At 37.6% G+C, this 18,975-nt stretch overlaps 1 protein-coding gene across 2 annotated transcripts; it reads right to left on the bottom strand.

The window, feature by feature from the left end:
* Positions 1-1,123: 1,123 nt before the first annotated feature.
* Positions 1,124-18,762, bottom strand: DEK (DEK proto-oncogene). 2 transcript variants are annotated; one of them, XM_015619798.3, is made up of 11 exons: positions 18,558-18,761; positions 16,756-16,899; positions 14,977-15,078; positions 14,348-14,457; positions 12,370-12,464; positions 10,784-10,904; positions 9,552-9,734; positions 7,621-7,753; positions 5,219-5,367; positions 3,860-3,928; positions 1,124-2,939 (listed from the first exon to the last, which is right to left on the bottom strand). In XM_015619798.3, exons 2-11 carry the CDS (start codon positions 16,886-16,888, stop codon positions 2,928-2,930), a joined length of 1,107 nt encoding a protein of 368 aa, XP_015475284.1. In that variant the 5' UTR covers positions 16,889-16,899; positions 18,558-18,761; the 3' UTR covers positions 1,124-2,927. The 2 variants fall into 2 exon arrangements, with proteins under 2 accessions (XP_015475284.1, XP_033367925.1); XM_033512034.1 differs by lacking the exon at positions 1,124-2,939 and having other exon boundaries at positions 3,833-3,928; positions 18,558-18,762.
* Positions 18,763-18,975: the final 213 nt, after the last annotated feature.

Here is an 18,975-nt window from a genome sequence, read left to right as displayed (position 1 = left end):
CAGGACAGTAACTGTAAACATAGATATGTGTGCATTCTTTCTGTTACACGTCTTCTGATGAGCATTACTCATGGCCAGTGCAGTGAGAAAGTGTTATCCTGACCATCCAATCCCTGGCCATGGTAAGAAGCCTATAAATCCTGGGAGGAAAAATAAACTCTGCTCTTTCTTGCACCACACCTCGACCTGTGTCCGTGTGATCTATTGATCTTCAGTGGTAACATGTTACCACATAACTCTAAATGCATGTAACCTCTTTTCACTCCAAACTGCTGATCTCCTCCCCACTTAGCCCTTTCCATCTTCCTTCTCCGGCAGGGCTGTTGCCACAAGTGCTCATAAGAACAGCTGTTTATACCTGGAAATCATTCAGATTAACTTGTGGTTTTGCAAGTCACCAACCAAAATACTGAATACCAAACACTTAACTAAAGAAGAACCGATACATCGGATTGTAGGAATTATGCTGGAAGCAATCAAATCAAGATGTTAGGACTATTTTTTCTCTAGAATATAATGGTCAGGGCATTACCTTAAGCATCTGGAAGGTACACACCTGAACAATTTATTCAGTTACCTTTTATCCAGTAAACCCATTTCTATTTTTACGAGACTCTGTGAACAGGATTTAGATCCTTGAACAGACGTGCTTCTAAACCATCAGCATCAGGATAAGCAGGACATTTATTTACCTTTCTGTACTGTCTTGCAGCCTTTCTCCCTGTTGCAGAAAGAACTGGAATCTTGTATCAGCTGCAGCCAGACTGGTTTGGATTTGATAGGAAACAGACATTTCTTCTCCATTGAGGCCTAACACCGACTTGTTAAGAGATTTAAACAAAGCATTTGAAGGATGTCAAGTTCATTTCCATTCCATCAGTGTAATTCCAAAGTGGCAAGTAATGCATTTATACAATAAATAGAAGTATGCTATCCTTTTCTAAGTTTTCACTAGAATTCAAACTATTTAAAAAATGTTTATACTTTGGAGTTGTGAATCTTAAAAACACTTCCTGATCCATATCATTAAAACTGGCTAGTACATTTACATAAAAATCAAAAGATCATTCAAGTATTTGTAAAACATCAAAACTAAATACAAGTAGCTTTCTGCTCTTAAGACTGACTTAGAAATTTTTGACATTTTTAATTGCAAATTAAGAAGTGTTCTTTCTACTAAGACAGTTCAGAGACAAAAACCCACAAAAAAACAAAACAAAGCACAAATTAACCTCACAGAAGATATAAAATCCCGGTGCAAGGACACACATTTCAGCTATAGTGTCTTCTAAAGAAGAGAAGCCAATAGTTTCTAGCAGATGAGATAAAGACAAACAACCTTGTTCCTGTATAGGCTTTGTTTTTACTATACATGTAAGCAAATGTTAGATTAAAACTGATTTACATTTTTGTGAAAGACATTTATTGAATACAAAAAATCCCCATTACATTCAGCCTTTTTATAAATGGTTACACGCAAAGAAATTCAAAAGTGTGTGTAAGATCAACAGTCTGACTGGCTGAACATTTTCGGAATTTAGATAATTTATGAACCCTTACTTCTCATCTGTACAATAATAAAATTCAAAAAAATACACTTTGTCTTTCCAGCAATACTAGTCAGAGGGATTCTGTGCTCATGGTGTGAATGGCAGCCCACACTTCGGCAGCTCTTAGTTTTATGATTTTAAGTGTAGGACTTCCCATGTTAGAAACAAGGTGTATGCAGAAGAGTAAACCTAAACAAAAAATTCATGCAAAAAGTTTGCTTTGATCCTAAAAGCTGCCAGCCAAAGTTCAAGACTGCAGGCTTACAAGTACCATTGTCCATACTGGGGCAATGAAGCTCAGGTTCAGAAAAGCGTTCCCACACAGAAGAGAGGTTAAACATTTGTTCACATCAGTGCTGCCCAATTTGGAAGCCCTGTGGATTTCCAAAGCTATCAAGCATCCAGCTGTATATCTTGGATAGCCACTTCTGAGATGCTAGGCCATCAGGTCAAGACACCAACATAAAAGATATTTTGCAAAGTGAACGTTAGAAATTTTCCTATTGCCTTTGGAGGGATTTTATTTACTACATCCAAGACATTGTTTCAATGTCTGTGGTCTCTGTATAAAGTTAAACTACAGGTTTAAATTAAATGAAACCTAAACTCATTTTCATGAAACTTCTGCACACCACTTGTTATCACTGCGTCACTGCCTCACACTGACATTTCATGTCATAAATTCAAAGATACCAAGACTAAAAAACTGATTTGCACAAAAGAAATTTGAAATAACTTTATATACACAACAAAAAGCCTTGTAAAAGTACAAAAATAACATCTATATGCCAATTAGTTACCATGCTGTGATAGTTCTTTCAGTGCCTACACATGCAAGACTGATCTAGATTCAGAGTAGTTCTGTATCGGTAGAATTAATCAGAATATAGAAGAGATTAATACATGACTAACTCTTCCTATTGTCAGAATTAATGTCTTCAAAATATCTTTGTAACCAATACTGCAATATTCCAGTCTCTGCATGTATATGTGTAGATAAGCAGCTTTCATCTTAGTCGATTTTAAAATCTCCTGTAGGCAGGTAATCCACGCTAAAAAGCTACGATGGCTTTAATGAATCTAGTTACACAATGCAATTCAAAATGTACAAAACTATAAAAAAGGGAACATTTACTGCCATGCATAAAACTTATGTATGTTCAACTAAAAATTGAATCAAATGCAGTTCTGTTTAAAAAAACAAAACAAAAAACCACACAAAGCAATTTACATTAACACTCAATATTAGATCAGCAGAATTAGCTCTGACTAAATACCACAAGGGTAAGACAACATTCCTTTTGCTGGTGCCTATCAGATCTTCAAATCCATGGAAACATAAACCCAGGAATCTTCACTTCCCACAGTCAAATCAGGTCACGAAATCAACTGAAAAGAGAAATGTATTAGTTTTCTCCTTTTTCTCAATCCAATCACATATAACCTCTCCTGTATCAAATTATCATGAAAATACACTCTCCTTTTGCTTTTGAAAAAAACCCAAAAACATCCCTAGAGCAGACAGATTGCTCTCTTATGCCTTTGCTGATAGTGACACAGGTATGCACAAGACATAGCAATTCTACATAGCCATGTATCAACATCTCTAAGTGAAGCCACATGAAAATGAAGTTACTTTATTAACTCCACTAAGTGAACCTCACTTCTACGGTTCCATTTTTACTTTTAGGGCAAGCAAAAGTAATGAAACCTGATTTTTTTTAACAAATTAGAAAGCTCAGATTGGACAATAAACCCTCTGTCATAAGTACAGTAGATAAAAGCTGATCTTCAGCACAACAAACTCAAAGGCAAGATCATCATCTCATAACTGTACTACCAGGAGCACATACAGAAAAGCTATCTGTCTTTATTCCCTTTTGCCTTAGCTGACAAGTCTGCAGAGCTTGTACAACCTCACGTGATATTGTCTACAGATGTATGTGGCCAGTGCCTGAGTAAGATTACATCTTACAGCCGAGGTTGTAATTTAAAGAAAATTCATAGCTTTCAGAGTACAAATCATTAAAAACTATGATAATGTTAATTCAAGTTATGCTTACCAAACAAATATATGAGAGTAGTAGTGGCATGCTAAGAAAAGAATCTGAAGCAATTATTTTTTTAAAGAGGGAAACACAAGGGAAAAAAACCCTAATGAAACATCCAAGGTTTAGGTTTAGGTGAGCACTAAATTTCCAGTATTACACAAGAAACTATTAAAACTGTGTAAGAAGATGCCATACCAGGCTGAAGGAAAAAAAACCTCACCCCAACCCAGAATATTTTCTAAATGATCAAGTCTTTACCTCTTTCACTGTTTTTTTGATGAAGTCTTTTCTGTCAGATAAATCGTAACTAGGATATTTTTCATACACCTAAAAAAAAGTAAAAACAAAACAAAAACACAAAACAAGCCTCAAGTTACTTTCATTCAATAGATTGTATGAATAGAAGAAGCTTAAATGAAATTAGGGCAAAAACTGATGTTGGTACTTCTAGTACTACAACTACAAATGCCCTCTGCTAATAGAGAAAGACACAAGCTTATTTTCCTGTCCTTATTTGGACCACATAAATATTTAAATGCAGATACTCTTATGTTTGGTCACTGACTAAACTAGTACCATAATATTTCACATCAACAAAGTGAAATGCCTAGCTTGCCAGGTCACACAAGTAAGAATTCTCCAATTTTTGTTTTAAATGCTCTCTTAAGTAGTCAGATAGCCCTGCATTAGTGTAGGAAGCTAAACAATTAATGAAAAATAAATAAGCCATGGTATTTGATAATAAGTAAAACTGTGATCCTTTCAAAAGACTAACAGAAGAGTCAATATATTAGTGCTATTGTACAACTACTCTTTGGTTAACAGTGTGGGAGAGGACCAAACAAACAAAAAAACAGATGCAAACACTGACAACCAATTCAGACTATTTTATTTCAGCATACCAAAATTTCAGGCTTCTAGAATGACTATAAATATGAAAACAAGTTACGTAGAGTTTTCTCGTAAGTTCTGGTTTAGTTTTCTCAAGACAACTTCTTGAAATTACCAGGAAAACCAAACACATTAGTTAACCAGAAAATACCAAGGTAACTATATTTGTGTTTTTAGTCACTTTTCCCCCACCTTTCCCTTTTCTGGGCATATGGTTCCCACCTGTTCTGGCAATTAATTGATTTCTTGCTGCATTGATTCCACTCACTAACTCAGCTGAGAACTATCCTGATAGATGCTGATAGGTGACAGCTGAATGATAAGGAGAACATATGAAGAATGACTGTGCAAAGTGAGCAGCAGAAATGTACAGAGCACAGGACACAGCTGTCCCCTATGGACAGCAGCAAACCTGCTGCACTGTCTAAACATGTCAGATATTTTCTCTGTCACACAAGGCACTTGGTTTGGAGGTAATACTGTCACTTCCCAGGTACCTAATTTTAGTATTTTCCTTTTAATGCTGATATCAGTGTTGCATATCTGAAGATTAAAATTCTCATTGTTACAGCTATTAGCAAGTAAATAAACCAATGCAAAACTATCTAGTTTCTGAACAACAGTGCAGAGTACAAGCCTCCATTTCTAAAATGATGATAAAATGATGATAAAAGTCAGTTCACATATTCCACTACCTATAAAGACTGCAAAACTGTATTTACTTACCTCCTTACAGATTTGTTTCATTGTAACCTCCTCCAAGTTTGCATTGGCCAACAAATTCTTGACAGTTTCCTTCAGTTCTTCATCTGTGGGTGGTTTCTTCAGTTTTTTAATTAAAGGTTCATCATCTGAACTATCCTCAGATTCGCTTTCTAAATATGAAGAACAATTTGATTGTAATAGGTTTTCAGTTTGTCCATTTTCTTCCTTAAAAATAGAAGCCAACAGAACTTCCCACAAACATCCAATCCAGATGTTTTCCTTCAAAATAGACATCTTGCTAGACCTGGTATCCATTTAAAAACAAAGCTAATGCTATCAATACTACATTTATTTATGAATTTGTGTAATTATTGATGAACCATCAGTTTAAGTATCAACAAGAACTCTAAAAGGTATGGGACTAATTTAATCTATCAAACTAATGGAAAATATTTATTACAACAATTTTAATTCAGGTATTACATCCCTAAGAAAATAAAAAGTAATTATTTCCTTTAAAAAGGAGTTTGTGTTTCTTTTTTCCCCTAGGAGTGTTGTAGACTAGGATCTTGTAATTTTGCAATGCAATTTTGGAAACTTACTATCAAAAAGACCATGAGAACAAAAAAAGAGAACTTTGTAAACGAAGTTAAGGAGCACAGGACACTCCTACCATATTTGCCAGCAGAAAAGGAATTAGACTGAATGACTCCAATATCCACTCAGTTCCTCTACTGCCAACAAGATGAAATTCAGAGCAGATGCCAAACAAGCTAGATAATGACCTTACAAAATGACCTACTTAACGTTTTGATTTTTGTACTGCAAACAGAAATGCAGGAGTAAATAAGAAATTAGGAATATCTTATGTAACTTACAGCAAAAACACACATATAACATTTGTGTGTGTATATATATATATATATATATATATATGTATTGATGACAAAATAAGGTGTACACAGAACACAGCCACATTTAGAAATCAAACAGATAATACACTGAGTTAAGCACAGGCCAGTCGCTCTGCTGAGAAATAAGATTATGAAAGAAATTTAGCATAATTCTATGATTAAAAGTTTACCCGCAGCATTTCACAAAGCAATGACAGGAAGGGTAACTAATCTGACCTGATGCTCGTGCTGTAGCATGCATATGCCACTACCAGCATTAAATAGAGTACTTTGCAGTATGTATATAAACTGCATTAGTAACTTAGACTACAATTGTGACAGACTTGGCTGCTATCGCAGAGTGTTCCAGAATTTAAGGTGGGAAAGGAGCTCTGAAGATCATCTGGTACCAAAGCTGCTACTTGGAACAAGGCCAACATGGAGCTGGTTGCTTGGGACCGTGCCAGGCTGATGTCCAAACATCTCCACCAATGGGGATTCCACTATTCCTCCAGGCCCCATTTCTGTGACCACCCACATGCTGAAGTTTCTTTCCCTAACAAATAACTGCAGTTTCCCTGGTGGCAACCTCCCATTCTCTCCCTGGGCACCTCCAAGCACAGCCTGGCCCTGCCTTCCCCAAACTCTCCCATTTAGGAGCTGCAGACCTCAGGATGATCCCTCCTCACCCGTCACTTCTGCGAGCAGAACAGGCCCAGCTCTCTCTGCCTTCCCTCCTGCACCCTGAGCTCCAGCCCCCTCACCAGCTTGGTGACCCCTCCACTGGACTCACTCCATGATGTCCATGCCTGCCCTAGGGAGCCCACTGCTGCTGAGGCCAGCTCACAGGTGCTGAACAGGGGTGCCAGTCACTTCCCTGGCCCCACACTTGCTGCAAGAGCCTCGAGTGCTGTCAGTGTTCCTTATCAGGAGTGCCCATTGCTGAATGGCCCTCCATGAGCTGTCTGCAAGAACCATCTGGCCCTGCCCAGGCCCTTTTGGGCAAAGGTGCTTTGCAAGACACCACTGCTCCCACCCTCACTACTGCCATCTTTACAGAGCAATTAAGAAATTCAGTGTCTGTATCATGCACATTGTGAGATGTGAGAAAAACAGCTGCAAAAGGACACATGGAGAAACCATACCTATGTTAACAAAAAAACAGTATCAAACTGCTGAACCAAAGACACACACATGGGATACACACTACTGGATCAATTACAAGATTTGCATAAAGCCACTATAGAGGCCCAAACAGAACTTTACCAATATTCTTCCAGCAAAATGGAGAACTTGGCTGATACTTTCAGTTTATATGCAAATAAAAACTATTCACATACACACAGCAGAAAATACATTAAATACACCCAAACCAACAGGTTTTTTTATTAAATACTGTTTCAAGGAAAGAAGCATCAAGTAGCAAACCAACAATTTACCAAATTCCATTTTCCTTCACAATACAGTGCAAAAGCTTCCTTTCTAATAAACATGCCAGTTAAGCTACAAGGCAATGCATGATGAATTTACCTTTTCTAGAACTGTTCTGGTTTTTCTTAGTAGTGCTGCTGTCTGCCTTCTTGACATTTGCACCCTTCACAGCTTTCTTGGTTTTAGAAGTCATCTTTTTAGATTTTTCTCTTTTAGATGCTTTTCTAGGGGGCTACAAAAAGAAAATCATAAAATTAAAGTAATAGGTATTACTTGAACCTTTTCCATTAAGAGAAATCCATACCTCTTTTCCATAAAAGGAAAAATTTCCACTCTGAGCACAATTTACTCCAGCCACTTCACGCCTAAGTTTCCAACAGAGCTGGTACAGCAAAACAGATACACTGCCTACATCCAGTATATCAAAAGCTCTCATAACCCTAACTCTTAAAAAATACTGTAATCTTAAAGCTGTACAGAGATTTTCCATTTCACCAGGTCCTATTTTCAAACTAATCTGACAAACAAGTGCTTTTGTAATAATTATGATCTATTCCATACACCTAAACTTCAGTTTCTGAAGAATTCAGTCCACTCAGACATTGCAGACATACCTAACTCCTACCTTCTGAAAGAAAGCAAAGATGACCCACTTAGATCAATGGAGTTTACTGCTATGCCTTTTTTTTTTGTTAGAATTTTGTTTGGAGAGTTTTAGATTTTTGGGTTTTTTTAAAAATAACTGAGTTCTTGGAAGAAAGACAACTCCTGCCACTGAAACAGATATTCCTCTCCTCAAAGCAGAAACCCTGTTTTCCTGAAAAAATTAACAGATATGTCAACTTCTAGTATTTCAGCTCTCTTTCAATTTGCCATTTACAAGGAATGAAAAAGGCACAGTAAGAATTAAGGTTGTTTCATGGAGGCATAAAAATTCCCTTGAACCATCTTTTTACATTAAACCAAACACCTATCAAAATAACCCCAACAAAACAACCTGTTAAGTTACATTAATTGCCTTTCAACAAAAGATTGCTACTGTTTCCTATAGCTCAGGCTATTAACACCCTGTTACAGTTCCATTTCAACAGACAGAACATAACCTAAGTAAAGAGTGGACTTTTATTACCACCAGGGGTTCCATAGTTTCCATAAAGAACTTGGGCACCAGCAGTTTGACTAATTGCACTTTGTTGCTGAGGTCTGATAAGGAGTAACGATTTTAAACCGAAGGAGGGCTGATTTAGAAGAAAAATAAGGAAGAATTTCTTTTACAATGAGGGTGTTGAAACATTGAAACAGGTTGTCCAGAGGGGTGCTGAATGCCCATCCCTGGAAACATTCCAGGCCAGGCTGAATAAGGCAACCTGATCCAGCTGAAGATGTCCCTGCTCATTGCAGGAGGATTGGACTAGATGATCTTTAAAAAGGTTCTTTCCAACCCAAACTATTCCATGATTTGATGCTTCCTGCCTAGTATGCAAAAAGTTTTAAAGAAAACACAAAATACAATGAGATTAAGACACTTCAGAGATTGCAGATATCTTTTTAAGGCTGCCTACTATGTTGTGCTTACTTTAAGACACAAAACTTGAAGAGAGAGATTAAGATATAAAATCCAGGAGAAATATGGGAACAAGATCCCAAACCAATGCAGTGAGGCAGGTCAGTGACTCCTCCTGAACTCAAAGTTAAGTGCTAGGTATCATATTAAACACTGCATTATGAAATTACAAGTTATCACAAGATCTGAGAAATACAATTAATTACATTAGCAATCCTGGCTGCCTCAAAATTACACACAGCAAACGGTTTTACAAGGTGCACACATACACCCAAGCACCAGAACTTTTGCCTTTTATCTAAATGATTCTCTAAATTCAACACACTAAGAATTTAGGAAAACCTCTTAAAAATTGCAGATGTATTCCCTTCTTCAGCTAAACCTCACTCCCCAGTTCTGTGTTCCAAGAGTTACCCAATTGAAAGCAATGACATAATGCTGAAGAACAAACAAAATAACTCATTACCTCATCTTCACTTTCTTTTTCTTCTGAAGACTCATCCTTTTCCTTTTTTTCATCTTCCTCACTACTGGATTCATCTGACAAGATCTCTGGGCACTTGGTGCGTTTTGCTTTTCTTGCTGTTCCAGAGCTACTCCGCTCTTTTTTGCCACCTTTGCTTTGTGGTTTTTTGGACTTTGGCAATGGCTGAGAGACAAGAGATGTGTGTAATCCAAGTAGGAATATAAAAGTAAATTAAAAAAAGATAAATTATTTCAAATCACATGAAAGAACAGTAAAAAACTATAGAGGTGTCTTAACATAACCCAGGGCTATTTTATACACTACACTTAAGCCATAATATTTTGCAGTAAACATTCACTAATGAGATAGAGCTGAGCAAAATGAAATTTAATTTCTAAGATAAGTGCACCCCTTCCCTAAGAAAACAGATCTTCAAAGGTTAGAGAAGGGAAGCAAGAAAGGTTCATTCTAGGTTGTTCTTTTACCTACCAAGCCTTTTCTTCTGGTAACAAATCAGTTAATGACTCAGAAGACTTAAAGGCAGAAATTTTGTCACTTCTTATGCAAACCTGCATTTTGCTGTAACTCAGTACCTGCGTCCCTAAAGCTGCATGCTGACCCCATCATTTATTCACATCACTTTCCAGTGTTTGTTTGGAATAGATTTAATTTCCTGAGCAATAGTGCAACTATTTTAGTATTACTTTTAGATTAAAAACTGAAGTCCAAGAAGATTAATAACAGAGTTTAGCAGTCTTGGCAATTGCACTCTGAATCTAGTGCACTGGCTAAATCCAAGCTTTTGTACCCTGCAACAAATTCCATTTGGTGATGTCCAAAAGTGATAACATACATTTGCGAAATACAGCAAACAGAGGCAACACCTGACACTTGATTTTCCCATCCTTTCATGTATCTATTCTCCTCCACCCACAAAGCAGAGGATAACTGGCATTTGGGAATTGATATCCTAATGAGCTCCATGTGTTCGTGCACTAACAGTGTCTAATGGGGACACCCACAAGTAAACAGAATTTCTATTTAAGTTGTCACCCCATTATGGATGCCTGCAGTAGTAGAACTACTCTCTTTCAAGAAGTCATTCCTACTTCAGTAAGTTAGAACAGTAATTATATTATTACTGGAAACAAGCAAACAATGAGCAATAGAGAACAGATGCACTTTCCATCAGCATAGAGCTATAAGAGCAAGCATAACAACCTGCATCTTACCTTGCCAGAAGATTTTGGATGCATTAGGAAGTTTAATATTCTGGTTACAAGCTCACTGTTAACTCCTGATCTTTCCAAGTCAAGAACTTCACAGATACTTTTCAACATTGCATTTCTAAATCTGTAGGGGGAAAAAAAAAAAAAAAAAGAAAAGAAAATAAAAAGAGATTCAGTATCACATCCTAAACAGTCAACATCTGACTGCTAGAAGCTGCTGTCTGGTTTGTGTCTGCCACCTGACAATATATACATACACACAGTCAACTACATTTCCAGACTTATCAATGATTAAGCAAAGAATCGCCACCATATTACATAAAGCAAAATAAAACAGAATTCCCAAATCTGCATGTCTGTATAACAGGATATTTAAAAAAAGTTAAGGAACCATAGTAAAAAAAGTATTACATTCTTTATGATGTATAGCCTGAATAGTAAGGTTCTGCAAAATACATGTTGACTTTTGTTCATCTTTTTCAATGCTGCTAAAATATGACATGCAAGTGTAAAGTCAGGGCAGAAATCAACCACAGAGGCAGAACAAATTAAACTGATCAACAGTTTGTGCTCCACACAGCTACAAACAGCAGCAGAAGCTACCACAGTAATGCAAGCACACAGGGCTCTGCACCTTCATATGCAACCCAATGCAATCAGGTTTCAGAATATTTGCTGAAGACTAAACTAGCAGTGTTTCATATAGAAAATAAGAAAAAAAAAAGTGCAAAATTACTTTACTTTGCACCCTTTTTTGATAGGGGGAATTATCCAATTAAACCTTTGGGAAAAAGTCAAAAATCCCATCAGGAGGTAAGAGATTGTCTTGTAGATTCCCATGTATTTGGCAAACTGTACTCCTGGAAAACTGCATATCTGAAGATGAAAGACTTGGAAAATCCAAGTTCTGGAAGCCTTTCCACTACCAGCAAACAGGAACTAAAAAAACCACCCAGTTTTAGAATATATTTTGTAGATGTTATTAGTTCTTTCATTTGTTACAACTACCTACACAAGTATGCAAGGACATTTTAAACCTTTTCAGTCCAGCCAAAACTAAGTTGCAGCAGCTTCTCCTGTTGATGGAAAAGCAACTTACGAAGGGAGACAGTAAAAAAGAAAAAAAAAAAGTTTGTGAGACTAGTTGCTAGAGCAATTCTTGTATGTTTAGTATATAATAATCATAGATGGATTTGATTCTGAAGGAGGAAGGCTTTGAGGCATAGAAGGATGCAGGTTTGCACCATGAATAAAGTGCAATGTGTTCACAACACTATGCTTGCCCCGGGGAAATAACACTTTGCTCTCACTTGGTAGAAGAATCTGCTAGTTAGCATGCAACAGTTAAAATCAGAAATGTAGGAATTGCTAATAAAATGTTCACAATTTAACTCTTAATATATTTCAAGCTGTCTTAAGAGACCAGTTTGTGTGATTAAAATGAACTCAGAAAAAAAATTGCAGAGCTCTAGTAAACAGCCACCTGTTTTACAGTTTAATGTTAATCTCAAGTAAAATTGTGGATGAAAAAAGAAAAAATAGATTGCATAGCATGAGTCAAGCTATGTTAAGTATCAAGAGATCATTACTTTTTTAACATTTCTTCCTTCTTTTTATATTGGTCACTTCCTTTTTCAAATGGAAACCCACTGAACTGACCCACATTCTTCTTTAGGGATGCAACCTAGAACAGAGGACACAGATTACTTTTCATTGCAAGCAGTTTAAACTATTTCATCCGACTACAACTGTTAACCTTTCATACAAGAAAATCTGTTCTAGCATTTAGCTTTCTGTAGACAAAGCTACACCTTTTAGGTTATAATCTACATGGATTATGCCTTATCTTATGATAGACAAACTACAATAATTAAGTTGAATTTCTTGTGACTGTGGTACTTTTAATAACTTACTAGACGAAGTCACTTGTAGTTTCAAGCTCACTTAGAATGTACTGCATGATGATTTACAGGTTTGCAAAACTACAAGTTTATGAAGCCTGTTGCATGCTTTGTATCATGTCATTTATTACAAAATAGGGAATTTTATTTTTTATTCTATAATCTGCTAAAGTAGATTTGCTTTACTAGCTATTCTGAAGTCTTACATAATTCCATGACTATTTTTGAACCTCTTATTTAGTAGGATCAATATCTGCATTTACGTACCACCCAATCTACAATTGCTATCATTACACCTGGTGTCTGATCTGGATTGAACTTCCATTCCAATAGCTCTTATAAATGGAAAATTGCTCCCATCAAGATCACAAATGTACTTAAGTTCTTTGTTTTAGTTTCATCTCCTTTTACCAAAAAAAAAAAAAAAAAAAAGAAAAAAGAAAAAAAAAGTTAAAAAGTAACCCCAGATCTCTCAAACTTCTGAGATCTTTATAACACTACCAAGAATAATTTGAACTAGCTTGCAATACTACTAAGTTTATTTTTGCTGTTTCTTCACTAGTTTGTAATTTTACCAAAGCTGAGCTCCTTTTCCAAAGAGCTTTGTCCAGCACATAAAGAAAATTTGCAGGTGGTACTGGTATGTTTTATTAAAAATGTTAAGTACAATTAAAAGCACATACAAATATGTCCATACAAGACAAGATCTGATCTTCATTATCTCAAACAGGATTCTGAGTTCCCAAAAACTCTGATTAAATACAATTTTGACTGAAACCATACTGACATATTTTTTTCTAAATACTTGTGGCAACAGATCGTTCTTTGACATTTAAACAAACATTCCATCAGAAGCAGTGGCCTAAGAAATTAGATCTAGTATATTATATATATTATATAGATATAATTACATCTGTATACTAGTACTATTTAATTTCTGGTTTCTGGGCCGGCTGTTCAAGTCTCCAAAATACACAAAGATATTAAAAAAGTTCCAATAGTTACAGTAAACATATAGAAATAGTACAATTTAATCTGCCTCAATTTCACATTTTGCTTCCATTAGCAAGGAAAATGGGTCATATTTACTCTGAAATTTAAAGCACAATCAGTGATACATAAACCACTGCAAGAAAGACTTGCCATTATATTTTAAGTGTCATCCTTAAATACAAAATGGACAATATTTTAATTATCTTTGGAAAACTGTTACATATAAAATCTTAGTAGAGATTTTTATCACTTTTATTTTTCTACTGCTTACTGCAAACTAAGAGAAAAATAGCAGAAAAGCAGCAATGTATTAACACATGCAGTATTTTGAGTGTCACCTGCATGTCAGCAGCTTTTAGCATGTGAACCATAAATTATTTCCAACTCATCCTTGTAAGGTAATCTAACATTCCACCATTAAAGAAAAAAAAAATCAAATCTACATTCAAGAGACTTTTGATTTAGTACACCCTGCCACAGGATTTTATAGGGAGAGAGTTTATAGGAGTTAAAAGGAGGAAGCTTATTTAACCGGTCCTGCAAATACCCATTTTCTAAGCAGCTTGTAATAAATAGCACTCAAGAAACAGATCATATGTGCAAATGTAAAAACTGAACTACAAACATTTTCACTATACATGAGAACTAATGGATATAAGATTGAAATTCTTACAGTGCCTGGTCTGTTGTAGAGAAGTTTGTGCAGGTTCCTAAGTTCGTCTGTTTTCTTTTTACTCAGAAAGAACTGTATCCTCTCAATTTCACAGAGTTTTTGTCCTTTTCCTGAAACAATTAAAATCATTTATGCTATGCATCACATTTGTATTTACCTATGTGTTTGTAACTTAAAGTTTCTACTTTTTTTTTTTTTAAAAAGCAAAGAATTTCCATAAAAACATCACTAGACATTATAATAGGTCACACATTAAGCAGGCCTTTTCCTATCAGTTAGGCATCCTGACAGGCTTTTTACCTGCCTTACTTGATACTACTTAGATCAGGGTACAAGGATTTTGCATTTCTTTCTATTCTGGCTGCTCCTGCCTTTGTTAGGAGTGGTGAGGTACTGAAGATCCTATTCCAAGTAAGTTTAAACATCATGTAACTTTTACAGTTTAAACTGATGCTACAGAATAAAAGAGAGTTTTCATATTTTATAGCATTATTATTTTAAAAAGGATCATGACTCATAAATTAGGTCTCACCTACAATTTCATCTTACAAATTTAGTAATTTCATCTTTTTAAAGTTTTCATTATCATTCCTAACACTCACAATTCGTATGTGAGAAGTCAGTCTTACCTGGTGTAACTGTAAAAGGTTCCTTCTGCAGTGAGGAAACTTGCATGGTCAGTCGGTCAACCTTCTTCTTCTCTCTTTTTCCTTCAACAATGAGACTCTTCTCTGCAAAAGACAGCTTCCTTAAACACAATATTCTTCATTGCAGATCTGACTGAAGTGACAGGCAACACAACACTGACTCTTTGAAATAGCAAATCAAAAATGGATGATGATATAACCAGGTACTATAACAGTTTCAAACCTTTGGCTAATAAGCCAGTGTGATTCTATAGAGCTGCATGTACATAACTAGAAGTCTCTCCAGTTCTTCACCACAATCCTGTATCCAAGGAAACCTTGAAGACAAGACTGGGCATTTCCTAAAGGTAACTTCACTGTAATGGAGATTGTAGGACTATGTGTTTTCAGAAACAAATCCTTCTTTCCTTTCACTGCCTTTTTCAGATACAAAACTGACCTTGTTTGCACATTCTCTTTGGATGCTGCACTCTGTATGCACACAGCTCCATGCACAGCACTATGAAGAATACTACCACCAGATAGGCAAAAGCAGGGTCCAGGATGCCAGCACACAATATGTTTCCCACTACTGGACTGAAGAAACCACACATTTCAGGAGAGGCAGAAGCACAAGTGCAGTGGGACTGTACTACACATCCCAGGGTAAAGAGAGAAGCACTCCACAGGGCACGATACCAGTGTCACTAATACTGCAAGAATATTATTCCCAGTAATTCTGGTACTGCTTACTAATGAATACATTTAGGTTGTTTTACATATAGCCAGCACATACTAATTTAATGATACCACTCTGAAGAAAAAGCTAAAACTTCAGCTGAACATTTCATACTGAAATACTTGACACCTCAAGTAATACTATCCTTAGAGCTAAACAGATGGGCTGTCCTGGCTTTAACATCTGAAAGCCACTTCAAAACCTGTATGAACATAATCAAAACCAGAGCAAAAAGAATTTTTTTTTCTGAAAATCCAATGACAATTACTCTGGGGTTTTCCAAACAGCATAATCTGTCTTCTTTCTACTGCCTTTCCTAACGACAAACATCATCTCTTTCAAGGATCCAATAGCATCAATGACTTGGTTTTCACTGTGCCACATTACAGCCATATTTCCAAGAATGCTTTCCTTTTGAAAACAGATGCCTGGAGACTTCACAATAGAAATTAACATTTTTGCATAGTAGTTCCCCCATCTTGTTTTGTTCTCCTTGACTACCTTCAATTAAATACCACAACAAAAAAAACCTGCCTTGCTTCCCCATCCTATCATATTGCTGCAATTTTTTATATACCAAAATTAGTCTAAAGGAATTTCTGCTGACCCAATATAATTACATTTGGATACCCAGAAAATTAATTCACTGTAGTTGAGCAAAAACATTCATATTATTTCCAAAAATACTGCACACTTAGAAGTTTTTCTTTGGCAAACACAGATCACTTCAGAGTGTTACTGGCAAAAAATAATTTGATAAAGGACAATAGCTCCTACAATCACCAAAAAATTTATACAACAAAAAAAATCCCTAGTATAGAAGTCCAGGATGCTGGCAATTCCTTCAATCTCTACTGAGATAAATCCACACCACTGTTTTTAGCACTGCCTGATATACTCTACTGGGAAGCTATTATGACCCATGAGACAGATGCACTATGGCATCTCCTCAATAATTGTACAATTAGCCAAAATCACAGGAGACTGCATTCAATAGCTTGGCATTTATTAAACAACAACTTATTCAAGAGAAAAATAAGTACCCTTTTCTTCTTCCTCCTCCTCCTCCTCTTCTTCATCTTCATCACTTTCCTCAGCTTTGTTTTCAGTTTCAGGTTGTTTCTCATCTGTTTTTTCTGACATTGTATCTTCTTTTGAGGAATCAACAGAAGACATGGTGTATGCTTCTGTAGAAAGAGTCAAAGGAAACCATCATCAATAAAACAACATCCATGAAAAGCACAGGAATCTTGCTTTAAAAAATTATCTTGTGCAGCAGAAGCAGCGTGCTGGTACTCTCTGATTGTTGACATTGTCTAATCACTACGGTGCCTGACATATACACAATAGACACAACTTTTCAGAACTTGTTGCCATTCATTCTGCAACTAGTCTGGCTAAGAACACTCTAAAAGGTTATAAATTCTATTCACACACGTCTTCAAGCTGCTTTTGTAAAACATTCGGAAACACCCACTCAAAGCAGCTGATACTGTTATCTACTAAAAACTGCAGTGTTTTAAGATATCAGCATTTTACTGCACCCTGCTATAAACTTAATACTTATTTTTGATCATGGTTAACTATGCATGCAAGTTTCCTAGTAACTTAAACAGGTTACTTGCTTAGGTGGGAAATGGGAACAGAAACATTAAAAAAATAAAAAAAAGTTGCAAGCAATTCAAGGAAGAATTAACACTGCTTTCATAACCTAGACAACTGCTGCATCTTTGGTCATGAAAATACTTCCTGTTTTAATTTGTAGATCTACAACAAAAAAGAATAAATGCTCCATATTTAGCATATTCAAGAGTTTTTCCTAGCATCTGAAGTGGCCTATATGTAAACTTTAAAACTAAAATATCTTAGTTATGCATGTACCATTTCCCTACTAACAGAAAATATCTATCCAATAGAGCAAGATAACCGTATGTCTCATTTTTAAAAATTTTAGCTTTCAAAAATTTTCACCGTTTAGATCTGCAACAGAATTTCACAAAATTAACCATTTTCTTTTTGCAATATTAAAGCCAGTACAAGAGATCAGGTGCAATAAGTAACATTTAGATCTGCTGCTTATATGAAGCATTAGCATTTGCCAGAGATCAGTCGTCTTCCAAATGAGAAAACATGAGCTAATATTTATTACCAACAGTACGAGGAAAAGTAAACTTTCCTGGCTAAATCACGAGAGAAAAATCTATCTTTCAGGGTAATACTACCAGTATTTCATTTGTAGTAAGTAATCTGGCATTTTCACGGCAATTACTGACTTCTACTTGAAGTCATGAGTATAAGCAAGAGAAGCACTACACACTGTCTTTCCTTACCCTTTCAAAGGTTACAGAAGAGAGAAAGTTAGAGACTTCTTAGCTTTCTACCACCTAAGTTCGGGACGACGTTTTGCTTAGGGGAAAAAGGGATTCACCTCTACCGGGAGAGGGTCTCCCGCCCTCGCCTGGGGCTTTTCAGACGGGGACTCTCCACCTGTCCCCTCTTCCCGGTTTGTAAGCCGGATGCCGGGGCAAAGCCGACGGCGATGCGCAGCGCCCGGTGGCGCCGGCAGCCAAGGCGCCATCGCGTCCCCGCCGGCCGCAGGACCGCTCCGCCCGCTCCCGCCGCAGGACACCGCAGCACCCAGGAAACACCTCGGGCAGGGGCCGGGACGGAGGCAGCCCCGGTGACAAGCGCCCCGCACACGGCGCGTCCCCGGGGCGGGGCGGGCGCCCGGCGCCGCGGTGGCTGCGTTTCATTTTTCTTCGTCAGAATCCGTCCCTGCTTGGCCCGGGCGCGGCGAGGCGGGACCGCTCTCGGGCGCCGTTACGGCCATGGCGGCGGGACCCACCTCAGCTCGAGCCCCGGCTCCCGGCTCCCTCCTCAGGCGCGGCGGCAGCAGCTGAAGGCGACAACTGCTGCTGGACGAGGCGGGTCCGGACGCAGCGACACACACACACACCGCCGCGGCGCAGCCCCACAGCCGCCAGGCACTCTTTCCCTCTCCTTCTCCCTCTTCCCTCCCTCCCGGAATCAACAAGGTTTTCAAAATGGCGGGTTCTCGGGCGGTGAGGAGGAAGCGGGAAGGAGGCGGCCAATCAGCGCCCGCGGCCCGGCCGGCGCGGGGAGGGCAGGGGAGGGCTGGGGAGGGCGTACGTCACACGCGCCAGCCCGCCCGCCCGCGGTGACGTCAGGCCGCGCGCGGCGGCGGGTGCGCGCTCCCGCTGAGGGGAGTGGGGGGAGCGGGGAGCCGGCGCTGTGAGCTGCGT

The sequence above is a fragment of the Parus major genome, chromosome 2 (assembly GCF_001522545.3).
Source record: "Parus major isolate Abel chromosome 2, Parus_major1.1, whole genome shotgun sequence".
Taxonomy (NCBI): Eukaryota; Metazoa; Chordata; class Aves; order Passeriformes; family Paridae; genus Parus; species Parus major.
This window is presented reverse-complemented; position numbering and strand designations above follow the sequence as displayed.

Coding starts and splice junctions, on each gene's coding strand:
- DEK (XM_033512034.1), bottom strand. CDS start 16,888: ATGTCTTCTGTTGATTCCTCAAAAGAAGATACAATGTCAGAAAAAACA. Junction 14,458..14,976: donor ACCTTTTACAGTTACACCAG/GTAAGACTGACT, acceptor TAATTGTTTCAG/GAAAAGGACAAAAACTCTGT. Junction 9,735..10,783: donor ATCCAAAATCTTCTGGCAAG/GTAAGATGCAGG, acceptor CTTGTCTCTCAG/CCATTGCCAAAGTCCAAAAA.